Raw genomic sequence first — 22,533 nt, 5'->3', positions numbered from 1 at the left:
AGAGTCACGGGATTCTGAGACTTTGCACCCTTTGCTTGTAAGATGCGTTCATCAGGCCGATCACCCCACGACTACAGATGAAGGAAATAGTAATTAAAGAAGCCTAAAGAAGGTGACCGCAGGGAAAGCATAGAATAACACCTTTATTCTAGGCTCCTTCGGTTGGTCGTACCTTTTATGTGCTTGCTCCTTAGTATAATTGCAATGATACGATATGAATAAATGAGAGCTACATTGGCTTGCTCGGTGCGAAAGTTTCAAGACTTTAAATACACATGCATGCGACCTACTCGCACGTCAATTATGTATTTGCCCAACCAGCAAAACACACCAAAAATCGAGGTTTTCAACAACTCATAAAAAGCCCCACACCTAAACCAAAATATCAACGACCAAGTATAGTATAATTTTGATAAAGGAGGTCCATGCTTCAAATTCTTGGCCCAATTGAGATACTGGTAAAGGTGCCATAAAAGGACCATTTTAGACACATTTCGCCTTCAGGCCTTGTTCTTTGTAGATATGGCCTAAAAGTGGCTTGTAGAGTCTTTCAGGTGTCTAGATAGAAGACACATAATTTCAGGGGAGGTGGGAGAGCTCTCTGGATTCTCTGTGTGTTTTGCTGGTTGCGCAAATACATACTTGATATGCGAGTACATCGTCTGTTATATTTCAAGTTCTATATCAGTTTCTAAGTGCCAATCACTACATACATGTATCGTATGCATATATGCTTGGAAGTCTATCGGTAGTATTTTAGATTCATCAACCCATTCAATCAAAGCTCCCTCTACTTTAGTTGGTAGACGTATAATTACTTACGTCCGTCCCTATAACGGATGTGGCCCTCTTTACATACTAATTCTCTAGGGTTTTTTCAATATCATTATCTACATATACACATAGATAACTCGCTATTTATCATGCTCTGAAATCTCCATGTATTCGAGCTTGATTGTAGAGTTAGAATGGGTTAGGCCTACTTATACGCACCAAACTCGGCCTATTTAATAAGTAAGTAATTCTTATGGCAAAGAGGGCCGGGTTGAGCACCCCTAGCTATGATGTCATGTAGCTAGAGTACTGGGTTTCCATACTCTACATGTAGGAACGCGTAGATACAATGCATAAAATAATGTTAGTTTAAATAATCTAGGTCTAATTCGAGTATACTAGCTAGTATACTGTAAATCAAATCTTTTTTTTTTGCTACTACACACTCGCTTTCCACGTCTAAATATCAATGGGCGTATGGTTTAGAGATATAATCTCTCATCCGCATTCGTCGTGACTTGAGATGGTTTTGGGTTTGATTTCTAGTACGTTTATAACCTTCCTTTTTTCAAACTAGGATTATCAAGTTGTGTTGGTCGGGAACTGATGCACAGGTCATCACTAGGATGCACGGAACGTGTCAAAAACACCTTTTTTTTCTCTCTTTTTTTTCTTTTTTTTTGTTTAATTCATTAATTGCATGCAACCTTACAGTTATGGCAATTGTCAAAAGCACCTAAGTATAGACAGTAGTTACATGTACATAGTCAATAGAGAACTGATTATTGCATAATTATATGGTCTTGTTATAAAAGTTTTGGCCTCCTATCTCTAGGTGGAGCGGAAATGTGTACCTCTAATATTAAGCAAAGTCGTCGGGAAAGTCGTTTCTGGGGTCCCAATTATCGCTGGGTAATGTCAATATTTTGGTGGAGGGAAAGTCGTTTTAAGGGAAATTGGACGACTTTACAGACGATTTTTTAATAATTTACAAATGACTTTACCGACGACTTACTGATGCCTTTACCTGTCACGCTTCTGTCACTCATTTTGGGCGTATTACCAAGGGGGAATAAGTTTTGGCCACCGGTAATGCTTCACATGATTGACCAAGGCCACCGCCAATGAAACGAATCATCACAGAGCATCCTACTATTATACCTGAAGCATCAAGTCAGAATACCCTACAAGTATATGCCAAACAATGGATCCACCAAAATGAAATTGTATTCCCCAACTGTTACAAGCCCATTGATGCCAGATACCATTTGATGACTCCACCGAAATATTCTATTTGGGGACTCAACTATCTCGAGATCTAGAGGAGGGGCTTCAACGGAAAACATTGATTTTCCGGCGGAAAGAAGAAAACCCCAGAAACAGTCAGTAAAGTCGTATTTTATTGCCTTTTACATGCCTTTAGCATGCCTTTAGCATGCCTTTAACGGGGAATGTCGTCAGTAAAGTCGTAACTTATTGCCTTTAACAGGTAAATGCATCAGTAAAGGTGTCGGTAAAGTGTCGGTAATGGGACAGGAATGCCTTTAACAAAGTACAGCGAAAGCTTGCTATAACGGTACTTTCTATAAGAGTAATCTCTCTATAACGGTAGCACTTCTCGGTCCTTTTTGCCTGGCTTTCAGCACCAGCACCTCCTATATAAGGGTAATCTCTCTATAACGGTACCAAATTCCGGTCCCGAGCGTACCGTTATAGCAAGCTTTCGCTGTAATGCGGTTATTGCATCAAATAATGTGTATCTCGCAATCTTTTGTATGGGAAACGTCAAAATTGATGCATTTCCACTCCTACTAGAGTATGTCATCAAAGTTATTGGGGTTTCGGATGGGTCGAAAAGATATTTTTAGTGCTATGCACTAAGACTGCTACGGTAAAGTCAATGATAAATATATATTCGTTTTTGTCAAAGTTTTCGGTTCACTCCGACTCCAGTAATCAAATGTGAAATTCGGTTAGTTGAAGATACGTACATGGATAGATTATTGTTTCATTTTGATCATCATCCTCGTCATATTTAGCAGCTCGAGATAATCACGATTACATTAGTCCCTCAAGAAAGGTAATTTCATAAAAAGTACAAAGAGGAATGCGCAGGCAGAGTGAGCATTAGATTTAGTTTTGACTAGCCAGTAGAAATGATAGTATATGCATGAATACATGTATGAATACCAAGTATATACATAAACATGGGTGTGTTTCTGGTATTCGGGGGGTGTTTGGTCAACCACCATCAGATGGACAAAATTTGCCAGCGAATGGTAGGGTATCTAGAGAAGGTATCCAAGTACTCAGAATCAATTCAACATGTCTCTAAATTGTGATGTAAGAGCTGAGGCCAGGAAAATGTGAAGATACTAAAAATATGGAGGATGAGATTATTGTGTCGATAAATCTGCTTCTGAACTATATAGAATTAAATCACACTATCTATAAAATAACTTTAAGTAGTTGTTTAAGACGATTATAAAAGTTAGCTTTTATCAATTTTTGATATTTGATGGGGTTTCCCTCGACGACGGTTGGCAACACCCAATTACCAAACACCCCCGGGTACGAGAACAAACACACCCACATGTATAGTCGAAGTTGCTCAGATAGATCTGCACCTTTTAGGAGAAGGTGACTACCATGTAGGGTGGAGAACATCTCCCTCATTCCATAAAGAGATGAGACAGCGTAATAACAATCAATTCACAAAAGTCGAAATCATAACCAAAATCCATTCGATCCTTCTAAGCCAATTCCCTATATACTTCGATGAAAAATCAACGATATTGACCGCTTTTCTCTTACTACACCCATACAACTCCTTCCCCATTCCCAAAAAAAAAAAAAGAAAAAAGGAAAAAGAAAAGTTACAACTTTAGCCCAGTATTATACCGTTCTACCAATCTAAGAAGGACAAAACCGTGGTAGGCTGCATCACGCACTCATGGTATCAAAATACATCTCCATTTAAACACCTGTCCATCTAACATACCACTCTCCCCATCGTATATATCCCGGTTTAGACCGGCTGTGCGTTAGGGTCCTCTACAGCAGCAGGGTCCGCGGCAGGTTCAGCGGCGGCTTCGGCAGCAGGGTCAGCAGCAGGGGCCGCAGCAGCAGGGTCCACAGTAGGCGGTGCTTGCTGGGCCTGCTGGGCCTGGGCCTGGGCCTGCTGGTTAAGACTAACACCAGTGCCGACGACATTTGTGAGTGCGTCAATGCCTTGGAATACAGTGTCGGGGTTATTCCATTGGCTGGGTTGGTTCTGCTGATTGTTCTGCTGATTGTTTTGCTGATTGTTCCTATTATTTCGGTTGTTTTGCTGATTGTTTCGATTGTTGTTATTTCTGTTTCCGGTATTCTGCTTATTATTCCTGATTCCAGTATTCTGCCTGTTGTTTCTGTTTCCAGTATTCTGCTTGTTGTTTCTGTTTCCAGTATTCTGCTTATTCCCTCTATTTCCGGTATTCTTTGGAGTGTTCTTCGCTGGTGTTTTCCTCGGTGCGTTATTCTTTGACGGGGTTTTCCTCGGTGTGTTATTCTTCGCCGGGGTCTTCTTCACTGCGTTGTTCTTTGGCTGAGTTTTCTTCGTAGCGTTAGTCTTTGGTGCGGTCTTCTTTGCCGGGGTTTTCTTCGCAGCGTTGTTCTTTGGTGCGGTCTTCTTTGCCGGGGTTTTCTTCGCAGCGTTGTTCTTTGGTGGGGTCTTCTTCGCCGGGGTTTTCTTCGCAGCGTTATTCTTTGGTGCGGTCTTCTTTGCCGGGGTTTTCTTCGCAGCGTTATTCTTTGGTGGGGTCTTCTTTGCCGGGGTTTTCTTCGCAGCGTTGTTCTTTGGTGCGGTCTTCTTTGCCGGGGTTTTCTTCGCAGCGTTATTCTTTGGTGGGGTCTTCTTCGCCGGGGTTTTCTTCGCAGCATTGTTCTTTGGTGCGGTCTTCTTTGCCGGGGTTTTCTTCGCAGCGTTATTCTTTGGTGGGGTCTTCTTCGCCGGGGTTTTCTTCGCAGCGTTATTCTTTGGCGGGGTCTTCTTCGCCGGGGTTTTCTTCGCAGCGTTGTTCTTTGGTGCGGTCTTCTTTGCCACGTTAGTCTTTGGCGGAGTTTTCTTTGCGGCATTAGTCTTCGGCAGGGTCTTTGGCGGGGTCTTCTTTGCAGCGGGCGGGGTCTTCTTTGCTGCTGCTTTGGGCGCCGCCTTCGCTGCTGCTTTGGGCGCCGCCTTCGCTGCCGCCTTGGGCGCTGCCTTTGCTGCCGCCTTGGGCGCTGATTTTGCTGCTCCCTTTGCTGCTCCCTTTACTGCGATTTTTGCGATTGCGCCGAAAATTGGCTCACGTTTATGACTAGTTCCGCATAGACGATATTAATATTCTCATTGATACATAGCATGGGTGAAATAAGGATTACTGACAGAAAACTCCGCTCGAAGATGGGTTGATCCACAACTGAACGACGGTCGAAATCAATAATTTCTCTTCGTCTGATATCACTGATGTCATCTCTTCGTGATACTACATGGTCCGCAGCCACTGAAGTCAAGAGAAGTGCATAGCACAGAACGGCGGTGATCTTGCTCATGGGAGACATTATTTATACTAGCTTGACTAGATGATAAAAGGATATACGTGAGTATTGATTAGTTTTCCAATAAAACGTTCGTCATATGCATGGCTTTAACAAACCTGATATATCAAAAAAGAGCGTGGGTGTCTAGATCCAGCCTAGAACTGTCTGAAAAGGAAGAAAAAAAGATGAAATAAAGGAAAGTAAGAGGGAAAAAACAAGAAAAGAATGTATATGGAGCCTTCGTTTCCCCAGGAAGCTTGAAGTGTTGGAATTCTCTTTGCCGACGCGACCCTCCCACGTTTATAAGTTGCGGACCATGACCAATCTATAATCCTGAACTGCAACATGATATCTTACTGAAAACGCCCCGGTAAAAGTGAGGATCTTTCCGGTCAGAGGGTTTACACTCAGTAAAGCTGTCAATAAGGTTTTCCTCATAAGTTAACAGGTTAATCCGACGTACTTTGGGGCCATGCCTCTTATGTTCCGACAGGTTGTGGGGCGCAAGCCTTGGCGCGCCAAGATTACTGTGAAACTAAGCCTTCTAACGTAGGACCTGTACCGGTAACTTTTGTCATAACTTCTGACTTTGAATGGGTACAACAATGTACCAATCTACATACCGATATATTGCATTGATGGAATGCCCCGGATCTGACATTCAGGATATAAATGGAGGTTCCACATATAACTACCGCATTAACTGGTGAGGTCCGACAGATATTACCAGCAGGCAAGTATATCAGCTAACCCCTTGTAACTGTATGATATCACGAGTTTTTATAAGACGTTATCCAGGAAGACAATACATATGTTCGCTAGAGCCTCTTATTCGATGAGGGTGTGTACCTCTGGTTCTCAGCTCAGAAGAATAAACAGCCCTCGAAGTTCGGTGTATACGGGCATGCTCAGGTGCTTTTTCCAGATTTGAGATATGCGGTGCATAAATGTGTTTACTCGAACGACTACTATGTGGCTACCAACGAGGATGGCAAATAGAATATCCAATATTTTGTCGCGTACTGAAAAAATGTATCGTACGGTCAAAAAAAGAGAACCCGGTAAATAATGATAGAAGCTTCCACCTCCCTTCTTCGAATGTGTCGGTTAGACATCCTAAGTGACCACATTCTTTTCTTTGAGGATCATTACCGAAAAGCTTCTTTTGGGTAGGGATCATACTAGTAGTCTCGCAAGCTTGCTGTTCATGAGCTTCGCTATCTGTGGCCCAGTGGGTGCAGTCTAGTGGTCGCTCGGTCTGCGCTTCCCCGGGCCAGGCATCATGTAGAAAACCCTTGGCCCCGTTCATAGCTAATTATTAATGTTAGAGGAAGAGAAAGACCGGAATACAGCATTGCCTCGCGTGCACCGAGAGAAGGAATGTAGTTGATTTGGTGAGGTCTTGGCACAGGCGCCCACTTACCGCGATAGAGACATAAAGTAGATTGTGCTTGTCAACATCACGCCCACTCAGATAGTACGCCGATATATCGATAGATGTGCGGTTTCGTTACATTTTACCTCAATTTTGTAAGTATAGGTACTTGTCTATCAAAGTAGAAGATCAGGGGTATAGGAGCTTCGCGGGTTCGGTGAGCGTGAGCATTCTTGGCAATTTAGGTAGCTATGCTCATCTCACGTGAGGTAAGTTCATCGATTTAAGCAAAAATAACCAAACTCACTGTTGACAATTATGTGGAAAGTAATAGCGTGACACCTTTGATGTAACTTCAGGAAGTCCGTGATATATCATTTATCCACTAGTTTCCAGTAAGCTGGTCAGGCCCCGAATGTCCTTGTTTTGCGTAATACTACATGTAGGTACTCTCTAACCGAATCATACTCCATGATTAGTGCCAGACCAGGCTCTAAAAAGTACCAAGTCAGATTCTATGATCGAAGTGCCGAACCAGAATCGATGAAGTGGTGGTAGTGAAGTACCAAATCAGAATATATGAAGTAGTGTTGAATAGTGAAAATGAATAAGACTAAAACATGCATCCTTCCATATGCTAGTGAGCGGCAAAAGTGAAAGAAATATCATCTGAATAAGGAGAAGTGGGGAAATACAGATTAGCCATGATCTTGCACTCACTAGTACGCGTTGACAGTTAACTGCGTGGAGTGGTTACTATTCCGTTTATCTCCAGTTGTGTAGTATTTCCCACCCTTAATCATACTTGAAAGGATGCACTGTTGACAGGTTGATCATAGGGAGGCGATAGTTTTGTTTTGGGCATCGGGGGTACCGCTACCAGCAGAGGTGCTGGTTGTGTAGCGCATCCAGAGGTGGGTCCCCTTCCCTTGCCGTGGTGGAGTCCCGTACCTGGAGCACTTTACCAGTCGTGCATGGGTGCAATCCCGCGAGGTGCGGTCTGGGCGTTTGGTATACATACTACTATATGTAGCAATATCTTGGCACTGGAAAGTTTGACCAGCTTTGGTGTCGGTCCGAAAAGCTTGTTTTGCAACGAAGATGGTGCATGAGAATAAGCAGAGAATGGCGGACTAGAAAAGTGAGCGGTAGGTATCAGAGCTCCCCGGATAACGGAAATCAACCTTCATCTCATCGCATTGCAGTGTAGAAAAGATCTCAAGAACCACACCGGGCGGAGATCACAAGACCTGACAAAAGTTCCTTCATACCACACAAGATATGATTTTTCCCCCCTCAAGGACTTAGCTATCTAATAGTTTGAGTGTTGATATGTCTGATCGCACCTTGTCTCGTTAGAGCCGGAAATGACTTTCATACCAGTTTTTGACCCTTCGTTTATCGCTCTTCTCGAACGCAATATTGAGCTTATCTACGGAGAAAAAAAATAGTGCGTACGGGAAATATAATCCCAATTTCCAAGTACATGGGCCTACAGAATCCCACTTTTCCTTCGGGTGCTCAACTTAAACTATCAGAAGCACCAAGTCCAGACTGCAAGAACCGGGAAGATTTATCACCAGCGTCCACCCCCACGGCCCACCTCCCAACCCCATTGACAAGGATACTCTCACCGCGCCTCATAATGATAGTCCATCCAACCCTTCTATATTTCCTTCCGCACCCGATTTACCCTCGCTTGCTCCCGTCCCTAAATAGTGGTAACGGTTTCTGGTAGCATTCGTCCGTAATGAGCACATAGATATGTAGGGTGGAGTGCATGTACTCGTATTTCTCTGACGTTTGTGGACGCGACAGATATTGCATGCCATACAAAAATACGCCAAGCTCATGATTTTGGGTGTATGCAATAATGGCCCAGTTCAAAAACGTCAGAGAAATACTAGTACTATGGTTTATCTTGTTCTACATGCATCCATGTAGGTCTTGCAGTGGAGAACGCAAAACAATATACTTGACTGGTGTTTGTTCCTGCGTAATTAAGACTCGGTGTATGAGAATAGTTATAGGGCCGAGATCAAAATAGAGGATTCTTCACATGATCTCCAAAGACCATACACATGGAAACTCCATAGAGTATTCGGCTGGTTTTAGTTTAGGTTCTATGATTAGGGCCAATGTGCATGAGAAATTGTCTATAATGTACGTACCCTGGCGATGACGTATCCTTAAGGCGGAATCAACTGTTAGTTCAACTTAGGATCCCATTCCACTGTAATTTCAACTACGTGTAACTATCAAAGATCTCAAGAGGCCAAAAATATGCATGCATCTCTCTCAATAGCAACCCTTTGGATCATCAGGTTGGTACTGTAAGGTTTTCTGGTTTACTCTACCAAATCGGTGGGATCATCTTCTCCGCTTTTAAAATACATATGACTAATTTGCCGTCCTCATCATGGCTCGAATATCACTCGATAGCATCGTTTCAACAAGGGTTTAGAAACATAACCTCCTTATTCAAACATCATTTGCCAAACGCACTCTGGAGGTGTATCAATCTTATCACCGACTCGGGTGAGTGATATTTCATGCCTCCCGGGATGGCCTTTAGCAGGGGACCAATGAGAATCTCCTTCATTCCGGCAACCAATCAACCTCACATAACCCTCCACCCCCCTCACCCCTCACCCCTCCCCTAAAAAAAACCATATGGCTCGAGAAGCTATGGTGGGTAGGTGTGTAAACTTCGGCGTTTGTAGCTAATCAATCTATAGAAATTGGGAGATCTACTCCCATAATGGTACTAACGCCTAGCCCAACGGTGGAATTTTCTCTAATTCCCATGCAAAAAAAGTTCCTCTGAAGTTGGCACACCCACCCCCTATGCCTTCTCGCGCCATAGTCCTTAGTTGTTTCTGGAAACTCCCGCTGACGTGCATAACATCGAAGGGGGCTCGACATACTCACTAAAGCCCGAAGAGGGCTTGTATTCCTTCTAGTTAATACTCGGAAACGACCGGCGGATGACAATGGGAGTACTGGACCTGGAGGTGCGACGCCCAAGCAAGATCGAGACCGGTGTAAACGAATGAACGACAAGAGCCCGCGCAGGAAGTACTTACCATAGGCGTTTTCAAATACCCAGATGGATCTTGCGAACCGAAGGGATTTCGGCACGAATAACACGCATATGTAGGTACGAATACGCCACAAAATGCCGCTACTACTGAACTGTTGTTGGCCTATCGAATTGGAGACGGTTACCACATTCTCATATGTATATATGTAGTATTAAGATTATTGATACTGCAGAGCGAAGAAGTGATGACACCGCGCCATACTCTGGATGAAATTCAAGGCCTCCATTCTATGTATTTGAACAGGGCCGTGTGAGCAACAGCGTCGAAATACGGTACTGTAGTTGTACTGCCTACAGCACGCAAGGACAATGGAATTGGAATGCCGTACAATCTAGCGGGAATCCGGAATACCGATCAGACAGTACATCGGCGAGGTGAAACAAAGTTGTGTAGAGTTCCAGTAGAGTATGCTTCCTTCTAGCCCCGAGACTGGAGAGCTGGGCGATACATGCAATCTTTGGCATTACTCCACATATATAATCTGTTTCGTTATGTAACATCTTGGTTAGCTTGTCTAGGTATGTTTCGCCAGGCAGAGCTTTCACTTAATAGAGGCACTACTCTTCAGTCATCTCCTCGCGTAAGTTTGGTATGGAGCCCATTGGTTGTTCAAAGATTGAGTTCTGTGTGAGGCAACAGAAAAAAAGAAAAATCAAATTCCGGGGACGTTCGACTAGCGCAACGACCGGATGGAAGGCCGGGACGTGCGTGCATATATGGTACACCATACATCATTATTAAAAGCCCGGGCTTGTTTCATCGCCACATAAATTTTTCTCTGCACGTAGAGGAGTTGCTAACAAGCCCAGAGAGTAGCATATGAATGAGAGTAAAGATTGGGTAAATGTGAATATTTGATCAATTGGTGGAGGAGAAAGAGCACCGGTTTAAAGAACATCGGCTCAAAGAGCAACGGTTTGAAGAGCACTGGTTTGAAGAGCACTGGCTTGAAGAGCACTGGTTTGAAGAGCACTGGCTTGAAGAGCACTGGTTTGAAGAGCACTGGCTTGAAGATTAATTATTTCGGAGCAGTAGGGAATCGGCCCCTGGCCGTCATCCCTGCAGTGCCGGGGACTATAGTAGGTGATCGACAGCTACATGTGTCCACTCTACCGTTGCGCTGGTACCCCAATTCTTTAGTGGAGGTGGCTTCTTCTTGGTCTACCTCCAGAAGTGGGTAACCAAACGAGTCTCCCGAGACTAGAAATGTGATATAGTCCCTTTGTCTGTGCTCGGTTTACACACTGGTACTGCATACATACATGTAGTGATGTGCAAAGATCTGGCTAGAGGAGTTGATGGTGCCAGAAGGTGGAAAGAAAAGGTCGCAAGTGGTGACTTGTTTGTGAAGCGGTTCACTAGATATGGTGATATATTAAAGTTCTTCTGAAAGTATAAATTATACTATGTACCGTCAATACAGATGAAGGCCTAGGGATTGGGATCGGGACCAAAGGATAGAAGTTCCTTATCTCTGGACATAGGGCTGGTGCTGGGCACAAAGGATCAAAAACCTGACATATCCACTGCCTTCTCAATATCACAAAAGCGTCTGAGAACTCGTTTTTTTATAGAGATTATCCTTATAAGAGGTATCGGTATAGAAGGCTTTCGCTGCATGTCCGGGACTTCAATCATTGGCCACCAACTTAGATGTGTACTACATAGTGTAACATTGGCTCCCTCCATGGGCATCTGGGACCCCGCAAACGCAAGGAAAAACAAGGGGAACATGACAGCTAGAAGTAACTAGGGGGGGCAGAGGGATGATCGCTGTGTGCTCAAACCTCTCCAACTCAATTCCATCGTATGCATGCATGTGTAAAAGGGCACAGGGGAAACAGAGAAATTTTAGTCAAAGATCGTCCTGTGCCTTAAAGGGAGAGCAAGGAAAAGGAGAAAAAGACGTGCCCCGATTCGTCATTGAATTCTGACAGCAGTTAGCTTTGTATCTGAAATACCTAAATCTCAAAGGTAGGGTGTATATAGTTGCAGAGTTGGGGGGGGGGGGAGCCCTGTTGTAAAGGTACATGCATCTGGTCAGACGTAGTACTAGTCGTTGGCTAGCTACATATATAGCAAGTATCCATCCCACTAAAGATGGAACACCGGAGACCCGACTACCCAAATCCCTACCCCCCATTGGCACCCTACTCTATCTACCAGCCATTCAAAAGCCGTCTTCTGGTAGCTAGCTACCCTACCCTATCTCGTCTTTAGATACCCGCTCCCATAACCAGGGAGAAATAGCCCTCAAGCTCGATCTCTTAACCTCCACCACCAACTGCCCTTAACACAATGACGGACGTCGACGCGGGTCTCACAGATATCAAGCTCGCCTCAATTTCAGCTGGTATCACGATAGGAGTTGGGTTTTTTACAGGATGGGAGGCGTACAAGACGACGATGCAGATTCGAAAGCCGTTTAAATCGGTCTTCGTATGGATGATCTGGGGTGAAATGATCGCATGTACTGCGATTACGATTCAAGGGTGGTTACTGTTAACGAACCAAACACCATTAAAGTAAACCACTTCCTTCAATATCTTCCACTACCATTTATTAGAATAACTGAGCTAACTGACATGTGCTCACGATAGTATCCCATACGCGGTTATACTGCTCACATTCTGGGTTTTCCAAGTCCAACTCCTTATGCAGATTATCATCAATCGATGTGCTGTAGTAATGTTCGATAAACGAAAAGCGAATCATATCAAGTGGGGAACGGCTACCTTGGTAACAATGATCAATATAAGCGTTTTTATTATCTGGGTCCCAGCACATGCCCAAAAGAATGCGAGGTAAGCGAATAATCTCGAAGTCGTGCGATAGAATAAACACTAAGACTCCGCCTCATTAACCCGCAGATACCTTGCAATAAATGAAATATGGGATCGAATTGAGAAAGTGATTTTGCTACTTATTGACGCAGCCCTCAACTGGTATTTCGTTAGAGTGGTCCGTCAACGATTAGTTTCCCAAGGCCACACTAAATACGACAAACTCGTTGCCTTCAACATCCGTATTATCACAGTTTCTCTTGCCATGGATGTAATACTTCCCCAAAGTCTCTCCTGATTTGCCTCATACTAAAAGAATACAGTGTGTGATTATCGGCTGCATGAGTCTCCGAAACGGAGCAGTATATATTCAGCTCCACCCTCTAGCCTATATGGTCAAACTCAAGATTGAACTTTCCATGGCCAAACTTATTACAAAGATTGCACGCGACGGGAAGCTAGGCCGTGAAGGCGAATTCGAACTTTCATCGAGCAAAAACCTCGAGAACTCGGCCGCTAGAGCAGCTAATGCTCTGGCTATTCATACCCAAAAAGATATTATCATCGACAGCCAGCCAATAGACGACGACCAAAGTAGCAATAGAAGCGCTACGCATGGCCTCCCGGATAGTGACGAGAGACCGCTCAAGGATGCCGCATGGAGAATGGGCGCCAGTACCACTGTTACTGCATTGTCGCAAAAGTAGGGATCCCGGGAGTGATTTATTGGAACCCGGTGTACCCGCGTGGTGTTCTTCATGTATTTACTTATGATCTATATCATGTACCATTATTATTTCTCCTTTGTCATACACCTAACGAGGAAGTGGCGTTTATTTACTTTTTATTTTTGGGGTCGGACTACAAACATTTCTTTATTATTATTATTGTTATTATTATTATTATTACAGCTGGTAGCCGGCATGAGGCGTCAAAACTCTATTGTGTATTGTACCCATATATATTGCAAGAATTAATGGTATTACTGTCACGAAAGTATCTTAATTCTATCTAGTTATTTAACCAATAGCCTACAGCCTAGGAGAGATGCGGTCCAAGAAAACGTGGCTGGGGAATGGCGAATGTAGTACATGCACATATGCAATTCATTACCGGGGTTGTTTCATTAATACCACGTGGAACACATGGCACAAAGCATCATATAGGTAGGTACTCTATATATGTATGCAGGGCTTCTGATGGCATAATAGCACGTTGCTGATATCAACATGCCAGACATGACGAGCTGAGACCTGTACCCTCCAGAAAGATGTATTTACCTGCACTAGATAGGGGGCCGAGGGTATATATAATTTTGTTAATACTGATCGATCAACTCGGCTTATAAGTTTAATCGAGCGGCCATCGCCGATGCATTCTAAGAGACATTAAACATTACTTGAATCAAACCCACCGTGGGCTCGTTGTTCCGAACACATCGGGTGTAGATACACTTAACTCAAGATAAAGGCGATTAAGCTTGTATCAGTGAGTCTGGACATATTACGAGCGCATATGTACATGTAATTAATTGAATATCAAGAGCAAAGTATAGTAATTAATTACATATCTTAATAAGAGCCAGCGACGTTAAGCTAGACGCGTACAATAATATATACATGTATATAGGAGGTGGCTGCAATAGAACCACGTGCAAGGGGAGATCTAGATCAGTGAGCTAGGTTTCGATCGATTTCAATTGTTTCTCTCACAACATTCGCGTATCATACATGATCAATTCGGTCTGTACAAGGATTTTGAACGACCCGTAAGACCCGAACACGTGTAAAGCACGAGTGGCAAAAGAGCATACAGTGTCAAAAAAAGGGATGTTCTCAGTACGGCAGTGATATTTTATTTGAGATCGTACTGTAATCCGACCACTTTGAATTTAATGCCGCACTTTCAAAAATGATATATTTTCTTTTGTGCCCACTTATTGCAAGCCCATATTAGTATTGGTTTGTTAAAAAGGTAATCTCTTGATAAAGTTGTTTGTTTTTTGAGTATAATTTTTGGTTCAATGCAGTAGTAGTGCAGCATTCTCAACAATACGCATTCTGTACAAGCTGGCACTACCCCTGTAGTGCATTAGTACGGTCACTGCAATTTCTATCTCACCCATCTGACTAGTGATGTCTTGGAAACTTCCAGGTCATAGAAATAAATTTAGCAGGTGCTTCATATCATGAGGTTCCCAAAACTTTGCACATACGTGTGTTGAAAATTATGGTGATAAAGGCGCTGGATTTGATGATTTGATAAGTCGGAATCTCATCCTATGATCGTCCGACATCATCATTAGAAGGCCAATACACTACCATAGTACTACAGACTGTATCAAACAACGTATTGATGAGGATTGTAGCATCTATACTGCCTTCCCAACACTTAATATAATTCGAAAAATGCGGACCTATATCAGCATCAAATTACAATACCGCATCGCGCCTGAATACAACACTAGTGCTGTCTCGCTACAGCACCAAGAACACCGTGATTTTTGGTATTGTAGTTATCTGGTTATCAAATTTGCCCTTCATAAATCTGCTTCCACACTGAGATCTATCAGTATTTAGGCTTTAGCGTTCAGATTTTGATATGCGTATCCTTTGGGCTGGTGAGACTTGCATATTCCAGCACTTCCTATTCGAGTGATTGAAGCCAAGCCGCCTCTCCTCAAATAATGGAGCGCGGCTTAGTAAGGATAATTGAGTGTCAAGCTGGGCCACCTTTCTACTTGCTTACCAGCAAAAGAGCGAAGTGACGGAAACAGGGATTAATTGTATGAGAGAACGGCGCCACTCCATACGTACAAACTATCCTTGCCCTAGAAGAACCGCATTTTCTAGTTCTTTTACTGGTAAGCAAGTACAGCTTGCGGTAAGATTATTGTAGAAATATGGGAGGAGTCCACTCCTGTTTCTACAATAATTTTACCTCTCGCTATACTAGAAGGGACAACTAAGTCGACAGGAAGTCCCAGATCCTGGAAGCTGCGCGCGTGTCTCACCAGCCCAAAGGATACGGGCCGGGCTGCAGCTGCCAGAACCTCTTCTACCACAATAATTTCCAGTCGCCCTTTCATATCTGAGCGGTAGACCAGGAGTAGACGCCAAATATCCTGTTATACGTGTTCTGATTTTAAAAAAAATCGACATTGATTGCGTTTGGTAATAGTACTTTTGCTCTCACCTATCTATATATATTTAGCTAGTACATGTATGTATTTAACTATATAGCTACATTTATATACACCTTTCACAACGATATGATATATTAATGATTTTAAGCTTGGCATTGGTTTCTACTAAGTATCTACATGTATGTAGGCAGCGCATTAAGAATATGCGAAATCCTGCCGGAGTCCTGTTAGCAGTACATGACGAGTGACATACTGTGATTAAAGATTATTTGCATGATATGATATACTTGGGCGATCGATATACATCAATAATTATAAGGAGTTAGACACATCTCATTATAATGTACAAGCGGAGTGCGGCCTTCGGCCGCCCAAATGTAGTGAGGAAATGAAGGTGCGGGCGGTACTGCGATAGCAATTTCTTAGATTATTGCTGTCATTCTGGATTATTGGGTCATCCAAACGTACAGGCACACACTTAACCTCATCTCCATCTCTCCTTATATGTAATCTGTGATATATTAGCTGTAGTATGCACTCTAAGTCATTCAATGAGTAGCGTTAGTATGTACACGTAGTTCATGAAAAAATGGTATCAGGGAAATTCAACCTTCATATATAAAAATATAGCTGTAGTTCTGTCAGTGTTTGTTCTTTTATATCCATCAATTGCAACAGCTACACGCCTTTTAATGCCAGTCCCCTTCCATCTCGGGAGTAGTTCTTTGTCGAATGATATGCAATCAATATTAGAAATAGTGCGCAACCAATGGGAGACGTTCCTGGTGACGCTGAGGAAGACTATATAGTTTAGATTTTTAGAAATTTGTATTTTTGCATCACATTCCCAGCTTTGTATCCATCCTTTTGGAATGTTTTCAGCCATATATATATACTCTAATTAAACCTTTTGTGTATTGTCAATCCAAAGGTGTAACACTAAGTACTATATTGTTACGTATATTTTCAAAGCCATTGGCGAATACCTCGGATTCGCGAATGGACTAATCAATTAAAGGGTAATCAAATATAGTTTTTAAAACATAATCGTCAATAGTTTGACATTACTAGAGATTACAGGTCACTGTACTACCGAAGGTCGCGGGCCGTCCCCGGTCCTCCCATTAGAGGTTATAGTGAACATTTTGTGATGATTACTGACGAGGGTTTTCTTTTTGAGGTCTTTGAGGTTTTGAAGTCTTTGAGTTGGTAGAGCTCGATGGCTAGAGGCCACAGAGGTCCCTTGGAGTTGCAGATACCACCGGAGGCTGACCTAAAATATTGTTAGCTGTCAACGATGGAATATTTACATACAAGTATTTGCTAAAGTTTCATTTTACCGGGCTATTCGCGAATAGCCTGGTCTAGTCATAGATATATGAAGCTAGGAGTCCACCCTGTCCATTCGCGAATAGCTCAAGTCCATTTGCGGACCCGAGGTATTCGCCAATGGCCCAGAATATAGATCGAACAGTCTAATTATAAGGGAGTCGCGCGACACCGAATCATATTGTGTGACTCAATTAAGGGAGATCTTTATAATGATGAAGAAAACTTCGGAAATTAAAGATCTAGTAAACCTAGCTAGGCCTCTCTCTATATATACCTCTAGGTGGCTAGAAAAAGTGCATTTGAGCACATATTCAAGTTAAGATCGGGGGTACGCGGTTATAACATACAAAACACATCAATTTAAAAGGGGCTTAGTGGATTTGTGAGTTAGGACTTCATTATTAAAGGACCAAATAAGGGTTACAAGTACTCACCTACTAATATTTCACCAAAGATCGAGACTCTGTTTGTGATATGACGAGTAGATCTAGAGTCATCCATGAGTCGGGGGGAGCAGTCTTTCAAAATCCACGAGCGGCTTGAGGCAATGGTAAAATTCAACTCGGTCAGATGTTGACCACATTACTCCAATGTAAAAAATCGACTCTTCGCACGTACATTTTCTTTTTACTCGGTCTTGCTCCTTTTCCTAATTCATAGCAATACTATCACTTCGCTACCCATGCCGCCTACTCCTAGTTGGCCTTACGACCGACTCTCAAAAACTCGCTAGACTCCGGGCTGCACACAGCTAGACTCCGGGCTGCACACAGCTAGACTCCGGGCTGCACACAGTTGGGCCCCATTCAATTGCAGCGATTAATTATTGGCCTCAATCTATGGATTAGAGCCAATCCATGAGATAAAAACTCGAGGTGTTCGGTAACCACCTCTTGGTTACCGAGAGGTAAATTTCAGATTGGTTCGCGTGGATTGAGAAAGAAGCCACCACAACAATTTTTAAAAATTCAATTCTTGGGCAACTATAACCTTTCATATCACTAGATGTCATATCTCATGAAAAAATAGAAATTGGAGTGATTGTGACAGAGTTGTGAAGTTGATTACTATATTTTGAGCAAGAAGCGATGGAGGTGAAATAGAGGCCTAACCAAACACCCCCAGCTTTGGTTGCAGCCCATGGAATGGTAATAATTCGAATTGTTTTTTCAAGGATCCATGGATTTCAGTTTGCTACAACCGAACGGGGCCTAAGAATTATCAGTCAGTCAGTCGCCCTAAGGACTCGCATGTACTTATTTATTAACCTAACCAATATTTGCAGTCAATCAACCCTAGGATCCCGCTTCAACCTATTCAATGATCCGAGTGATATTTAATGATTCAGTAAGTGATTATGTAAGGAGACTTCGCCACCTAGCTAGTTTTATATTATCGCTATAGATCTTTCTTGTTTGTGGGAATCTGTTTGATTCTGTAATACTTGTTACTGGTTTAATCCGTATCTGAACCTCGAGATTTCATCTAAATACGTGTATAAGATACGGGTTAGATATATAATGAGCAGGTCTAGAGCCATCCTCCGGTAGTTTTAAGCCCATATATATATATATATATGGATCCACTCCACAATATGTTAATTTTAGAGTTTTTAGGGAAACACATGCGGCCGATTCTCGATCTTGGGCTCCAAGGTGGGTTCGTGAATCCTTGCAAACAACTCCGATGCACCTGTAAGGGGTTGGTAAATTGAATTCTCCCAGATGCCAGCACTGTGGTTCCCATCCCGGAAAATAATATATAAAAATGCATGTACTTTATATATTGAGGGAAGTAATTAACCACTGTATTGGTACGGTACTGTGAAAGTTACGGATATCCGGGTGTCATTGAAGACCCCGACGGTATTGAGTCTACATTTAACCAAGAAACACGCGTTTTTTGAGGCTTAAAGAGGAAATAGAACGGCATATCTGGATTTTCAACCAGAAAACCTCTAGATCGGCCGCCCAAATATAATTAATAATAAGGGGGTTAAACGCCTTTTACGCTCATGATACTTCTATTCCCTATTTTTCCGAAACACAACATGGAGTATCAAACTCCGATACCCACAAATAAATATCAGTCAAAAGGAAATTATTCCATCTGTCCGAATTTCGTGGCACGAGAAAAACCAAACCAGTCAGTATTAAGATTAAACTTTGACGAGCTGAAAGACAACAAGAGAAAATATCTCATACATATGATATGATGTGATGCCCTCAATATCGTCCAATTGCAATATTCCCAATGGCATGAAAACTGACCCCCCGGTAGTACCAGCATCTAAATATCAAGATGTTGCAGAGGACTCGGGGGACGGAAACTCGTGCCGGGGGTAGGGAAAGAAAGTTCTCACCCTGGTTCGGTTTCCTGTCCCACTTTCTCCTTATACATGTGTCTGTGCCGCTGAAATATCGCTCATGGAGTAGAGAGGTAGCTAGGTAAGTCGGGCGTACAGTATTCAATAACCTTTACCTAGAATTACCAGCCACAACTGCCCTATCATCAATTTCCAGAGACCTTCAAGTACGTATCGCGGTTAGTATTATACCAGCTTTGAAGGTACGCGTACGTGGTAGCGCTCTTTTCTTTTTAGATTCATCCAAATATCGATATCCCCATTAAATAACTGAGCAGTTCACCATATATGCCTAGAATTTCAATTAACATATGGCACCAATCATTTATTCACTTATCAGATCTATAAGCCTAGCTATTTCCTAATCCTATGTATGGGAAAGCTCTCAAGGGAAAAGTCGGCTGATATATGAAAGGTGGTTAATTTCAGAAACATCACCTTTTTTTTTCTTTTCGCTTATATTACCGCTCGATGTCCGTATCACCGTTAACATACGCGTATACCAATACAAAAATTACCAAATGTCCTTGAATCAGGCCCCACACGCACGTGACTTGTTGCATATCTTTATTGAGCTTAGTTTAATGCACCTCTTGAGGTTTATCAAAATCATCCGCCTTATTTGGTGTTGAGTCAATCACTTGATCTACAGTACAACTTCAACTCAAATAAAGTAAAGGGCGTTTCGGTCCCATTTCAAACCAGCATCCATCAGGAGAGAGCAACATGAGTGCCTGACAAGGCAGGTATCAATTTCATGCAGCCTAGAGTAAGGTACCCGGTCACATAGCTCAGGTACCAGGATTTTCTTAATAAAGATGTCTATTGGGTGAATTTAGAAAACCGGAAAGAGAGGAGAATGGTTAATTATTAGTTTTCCAGCCGTTATTGCTTGTAGCGCTTATGCAATGCATAGTGGAACATTAATAGAAATCCTATCTTCATGGGCAACCCAATATCTGACATGCCATGACGATCTATCCAATGATTTTGGTGACCCGAGTGCGTGGATTCGATTTTTCCCTTCTTTCCATATCGCGGGTGACCCGCGGTGTTTTAAACGGGGTTGGCGCTGTGCCGATGCCTTGAGTCATGAGCGCCGCTGACCTGCTTCGCATTACTGCCATCTGTGCGGCACAGTTTCCGTTTCATGTGTAAAGCAAGGAGTTTTCCGCTCATACTTGCGGCTTAAATTAAGCTCTTTTTATGCCATTCTGTGGCTGGCCTACTTGTATATATATCCAACGGCGATGGATCCATGAGTGTTGAAACTGATACGTGCCTGACCATACTATCCTTGGTCATGAATTATCACTCGATTTCTGATGGTACGGTTCTAGTATTATTCTGGGATGGGGATGCTGTTCCGCGAGACAGGTTAAATTGCTTCCACGGTAGTTATTTGTGCCACAGATGTGGATCACAGCCTTATCAAGAATAATGCCTAAGAAATATGAAGCTTTCTTGGCTAGCTCACGTAAACTATGTTCATATAAGCTTAAGCTATGGGTTATCTTTAACGCATCTCTTTAGTGAATTAAACAAAAAAAAAAAAACTCATCTCTTTGAGTCCAGCATTGTTTTTACTTTATGCACACATTTCAGAAATTATGCGCATGCACAATGATTCACAGAAACCGGGGTCTTGGCACGCGGTTGCCTAAAATACCAAGTATCAGCCGAATGATTCATTCCTTTCGATGACATCCCAGTATACATGCTGATTGGATGAGAAGACTGTAATCAATAAAATGGTGAATGTCAGGGAAAATAAAACAGTTACCTATATGAATCTTAGTTGCGTCTACTATGTACTAGAATACACTTTTTCTTAATTCGTTGCGGTCTGATTGGTCGACACCGACATGGGTGTTTAGTAAGCATGACACATCAAAGTACTGAGCACTCGAGAGGAGGAGGACGGGGGCCGAAGGCCTCTCATAATTCTAGAGGGAGAATTAAACAGAGGAGGTGGAATGGGGGGGCCGAAGGCCCCCATCGAAGGCCTTCAATAATTATTTGATACCCATAATCCAATAACTCGCGGTCGCGAGTTGGCACACCCCTAGTATATACGTATCGGTAGCAGTCGTTGGAGCACGCGCACAGTACATGACGTGGGGTGTCACTATGATACGTAAGGGTAGGCAAGTACGGGTCTTATGCTGATTGGGGATGACTACATGTGTTGAATTAATTCTAACTTAAATGGGGGATACCCAATGAAGGAGTGACGGTTTGGTCGACATTTTTGGCACTTCAACCTCTCTAAATAAACAATGTCTCGCCCGATTAGCCCTCAGCTAATGCTTCATTTGCAGGAATTCTCGTAAGCTCTCCAATCACAAGCCTGTAATTGATATATAAACTTCCTAATTAGCTCTTCCCATGATCCTATTCGAGACGAGCCCAGGGCATACGCTTGCCTCATCTCATTTCATAGACTGCTGGGACCATCTGGTCTCATTTTCTGAATTCAACCTTATGATATATGAGCCTGTTTGAGTCTTTCTAGAGGCGATAGCTTACAATATGGGTGAATATCTTTCCTTCCAATAAGACCTAGTGTGGTCGACGAGCCGGCTCGAGACGAGCAAGAGGAAAAGCTCGAATCGGCTCGTGATAACAGCTACTCGTCTCAATTCGACTTGTAAGTGCTCGAGTGCAGCTCGAGCCACTCGAGCTTTTCAGTGGTCTCAGATGTTTGTTCTTGGGTCATTCTAGGTGATATCGACCTCTTCATTGAACGGGTGTTTCTAGGGTTAGGGTTTCCTACCGACACATTTCGTAAAATCAATTACCAAGGATATTGTCCGCGTTTTTAGTATGGTTAAAATAACACCTCAAAAACTCGAGCTTTTCAAGTCCAGCAGTGGAGGGGGCTCGAGCCAACTCGACTCGTGAGGGTGGCTGCTCGTGGCTACTCAAGCTTTGGGCTCGAGGACTCGAGTCAACTTGTCTTGTCGACCCCACTAATAAGACCTTATTGAGCTAGGCTCTCCCTGAAATCTTGATAAATAGCATCATCTAATAAATGGAATGTATAAGTAGTTTTATCTAGGTGTATATGTGATGTATAAAAGATCAGTGAAAGT

General features: G+C 42.8%; 4 protein-coding genes across 4 annotated transcripts; 1 reads left to right on the top strand and 3 right to left on the bottom strand.

Annotated features, from left to right (window-relative positions):
* Positions 1–3,802: 3,802 nt before the first annotated feature.
* LAJ45_07814 (uncharacterized protein) lies at positions 3,803–5,346 on the bottom strand (the record flags this gene model as incomplete). Its single annotated transcript, XM_046117369.1, has 2 exons — positions 3,803–5,111; positions 5,180–5,346. The coding sequence occupies 2 exons, from the start codon at positions 5,344–5,346 to the stop codon at positions 3,803–3,805; spliced, it is 1,476 nt and encodes a 491-aa protein (XP_045969354.1).
* A 12-nt stretch (positions 5,347–5,358) lies between these two features.
* Positions 5,359–6,643, bottom strand: LAJ45_07813 (uncharacterized protein; the record flags this gene model as incomplete). The annotated part of the gene is made up of 9 exons (XM_046117368.1): positions 5,359–5,372; positions 5,451–5,478; positions 5,650–5,740; positions 5,798–5,890; positions 5,958–5,988; positions 6,086–6,094; positions 6,184–6,249; positions 6,376–6,450; positions 6,517–6,643. The coding sequence occupies 9 exons, from the start codon at positions 6,641–6,643 to the stop codon at positions 5,359–5,361; spliced, it is 534 nt and encodes a 177-aa protein (XP_045969353.1).
* Positions 6,644–7,184: 541 nt separating this feature from the next.
* LAJ45_07812 (uncharacterized protein) lies at positions 7,185–7,899 on the bottom strand (the record flags this gene model as incomplete). Its single annotated transcript, XM_046117367.1, has 2 exons — positions 7,543–7,842; positions 7,894–7,899. The coding sequence occupies 2 exons, from the start codon at positions 7,897–7,899 to the stop codon at positions 7,543–7,545; spliced, it is 306 nt and encodes a 101-aa protein (XP_045969352.1).
* Positions 7,900–12,111: 4,212 nt separating this feature from the next.
* On the top strand, positions 12,112–13,303 carry LAJ45_07811 (uncharacterized protein; the record flags this gene model as incomplete). Its single annotated transcript, XM_046117366.1, has 4 exons — positions 12,112–12,338; positions 12,414–12,617; positions 12,684–12,867; positions 12,920–13,303. The coding sequence occupies 4 exons, from the start codon at positions 12,112–12,114 to the stop codon at positions 13,301–13,303; spliced, it is 999 nt and encodes a 332-aa protein (XP_045969351.1).
* Between the last annotated feature and the right edge of the window lie 9,230 nt (positions 13,304–22,533).

The sequence above is a fragment of the Morchella importuna genome (genome assembly GCF_003444635.1).
Source record: "Morchella importuna strain M04M26 chromosome Unknown Morimp01GS026, whole genome shotgun sequence".
NCBI lineage: Eukaryota > Fungi > Ascomycota > Pezizomycetes > Pezizales > Morchellaceae > Morchella > Morchella importuna.
The sequence above is the reverse complement of the archived record's forward strand: the minus strand, read 5'-3'. Positions and strand labels throughout refer to the sequence as shown.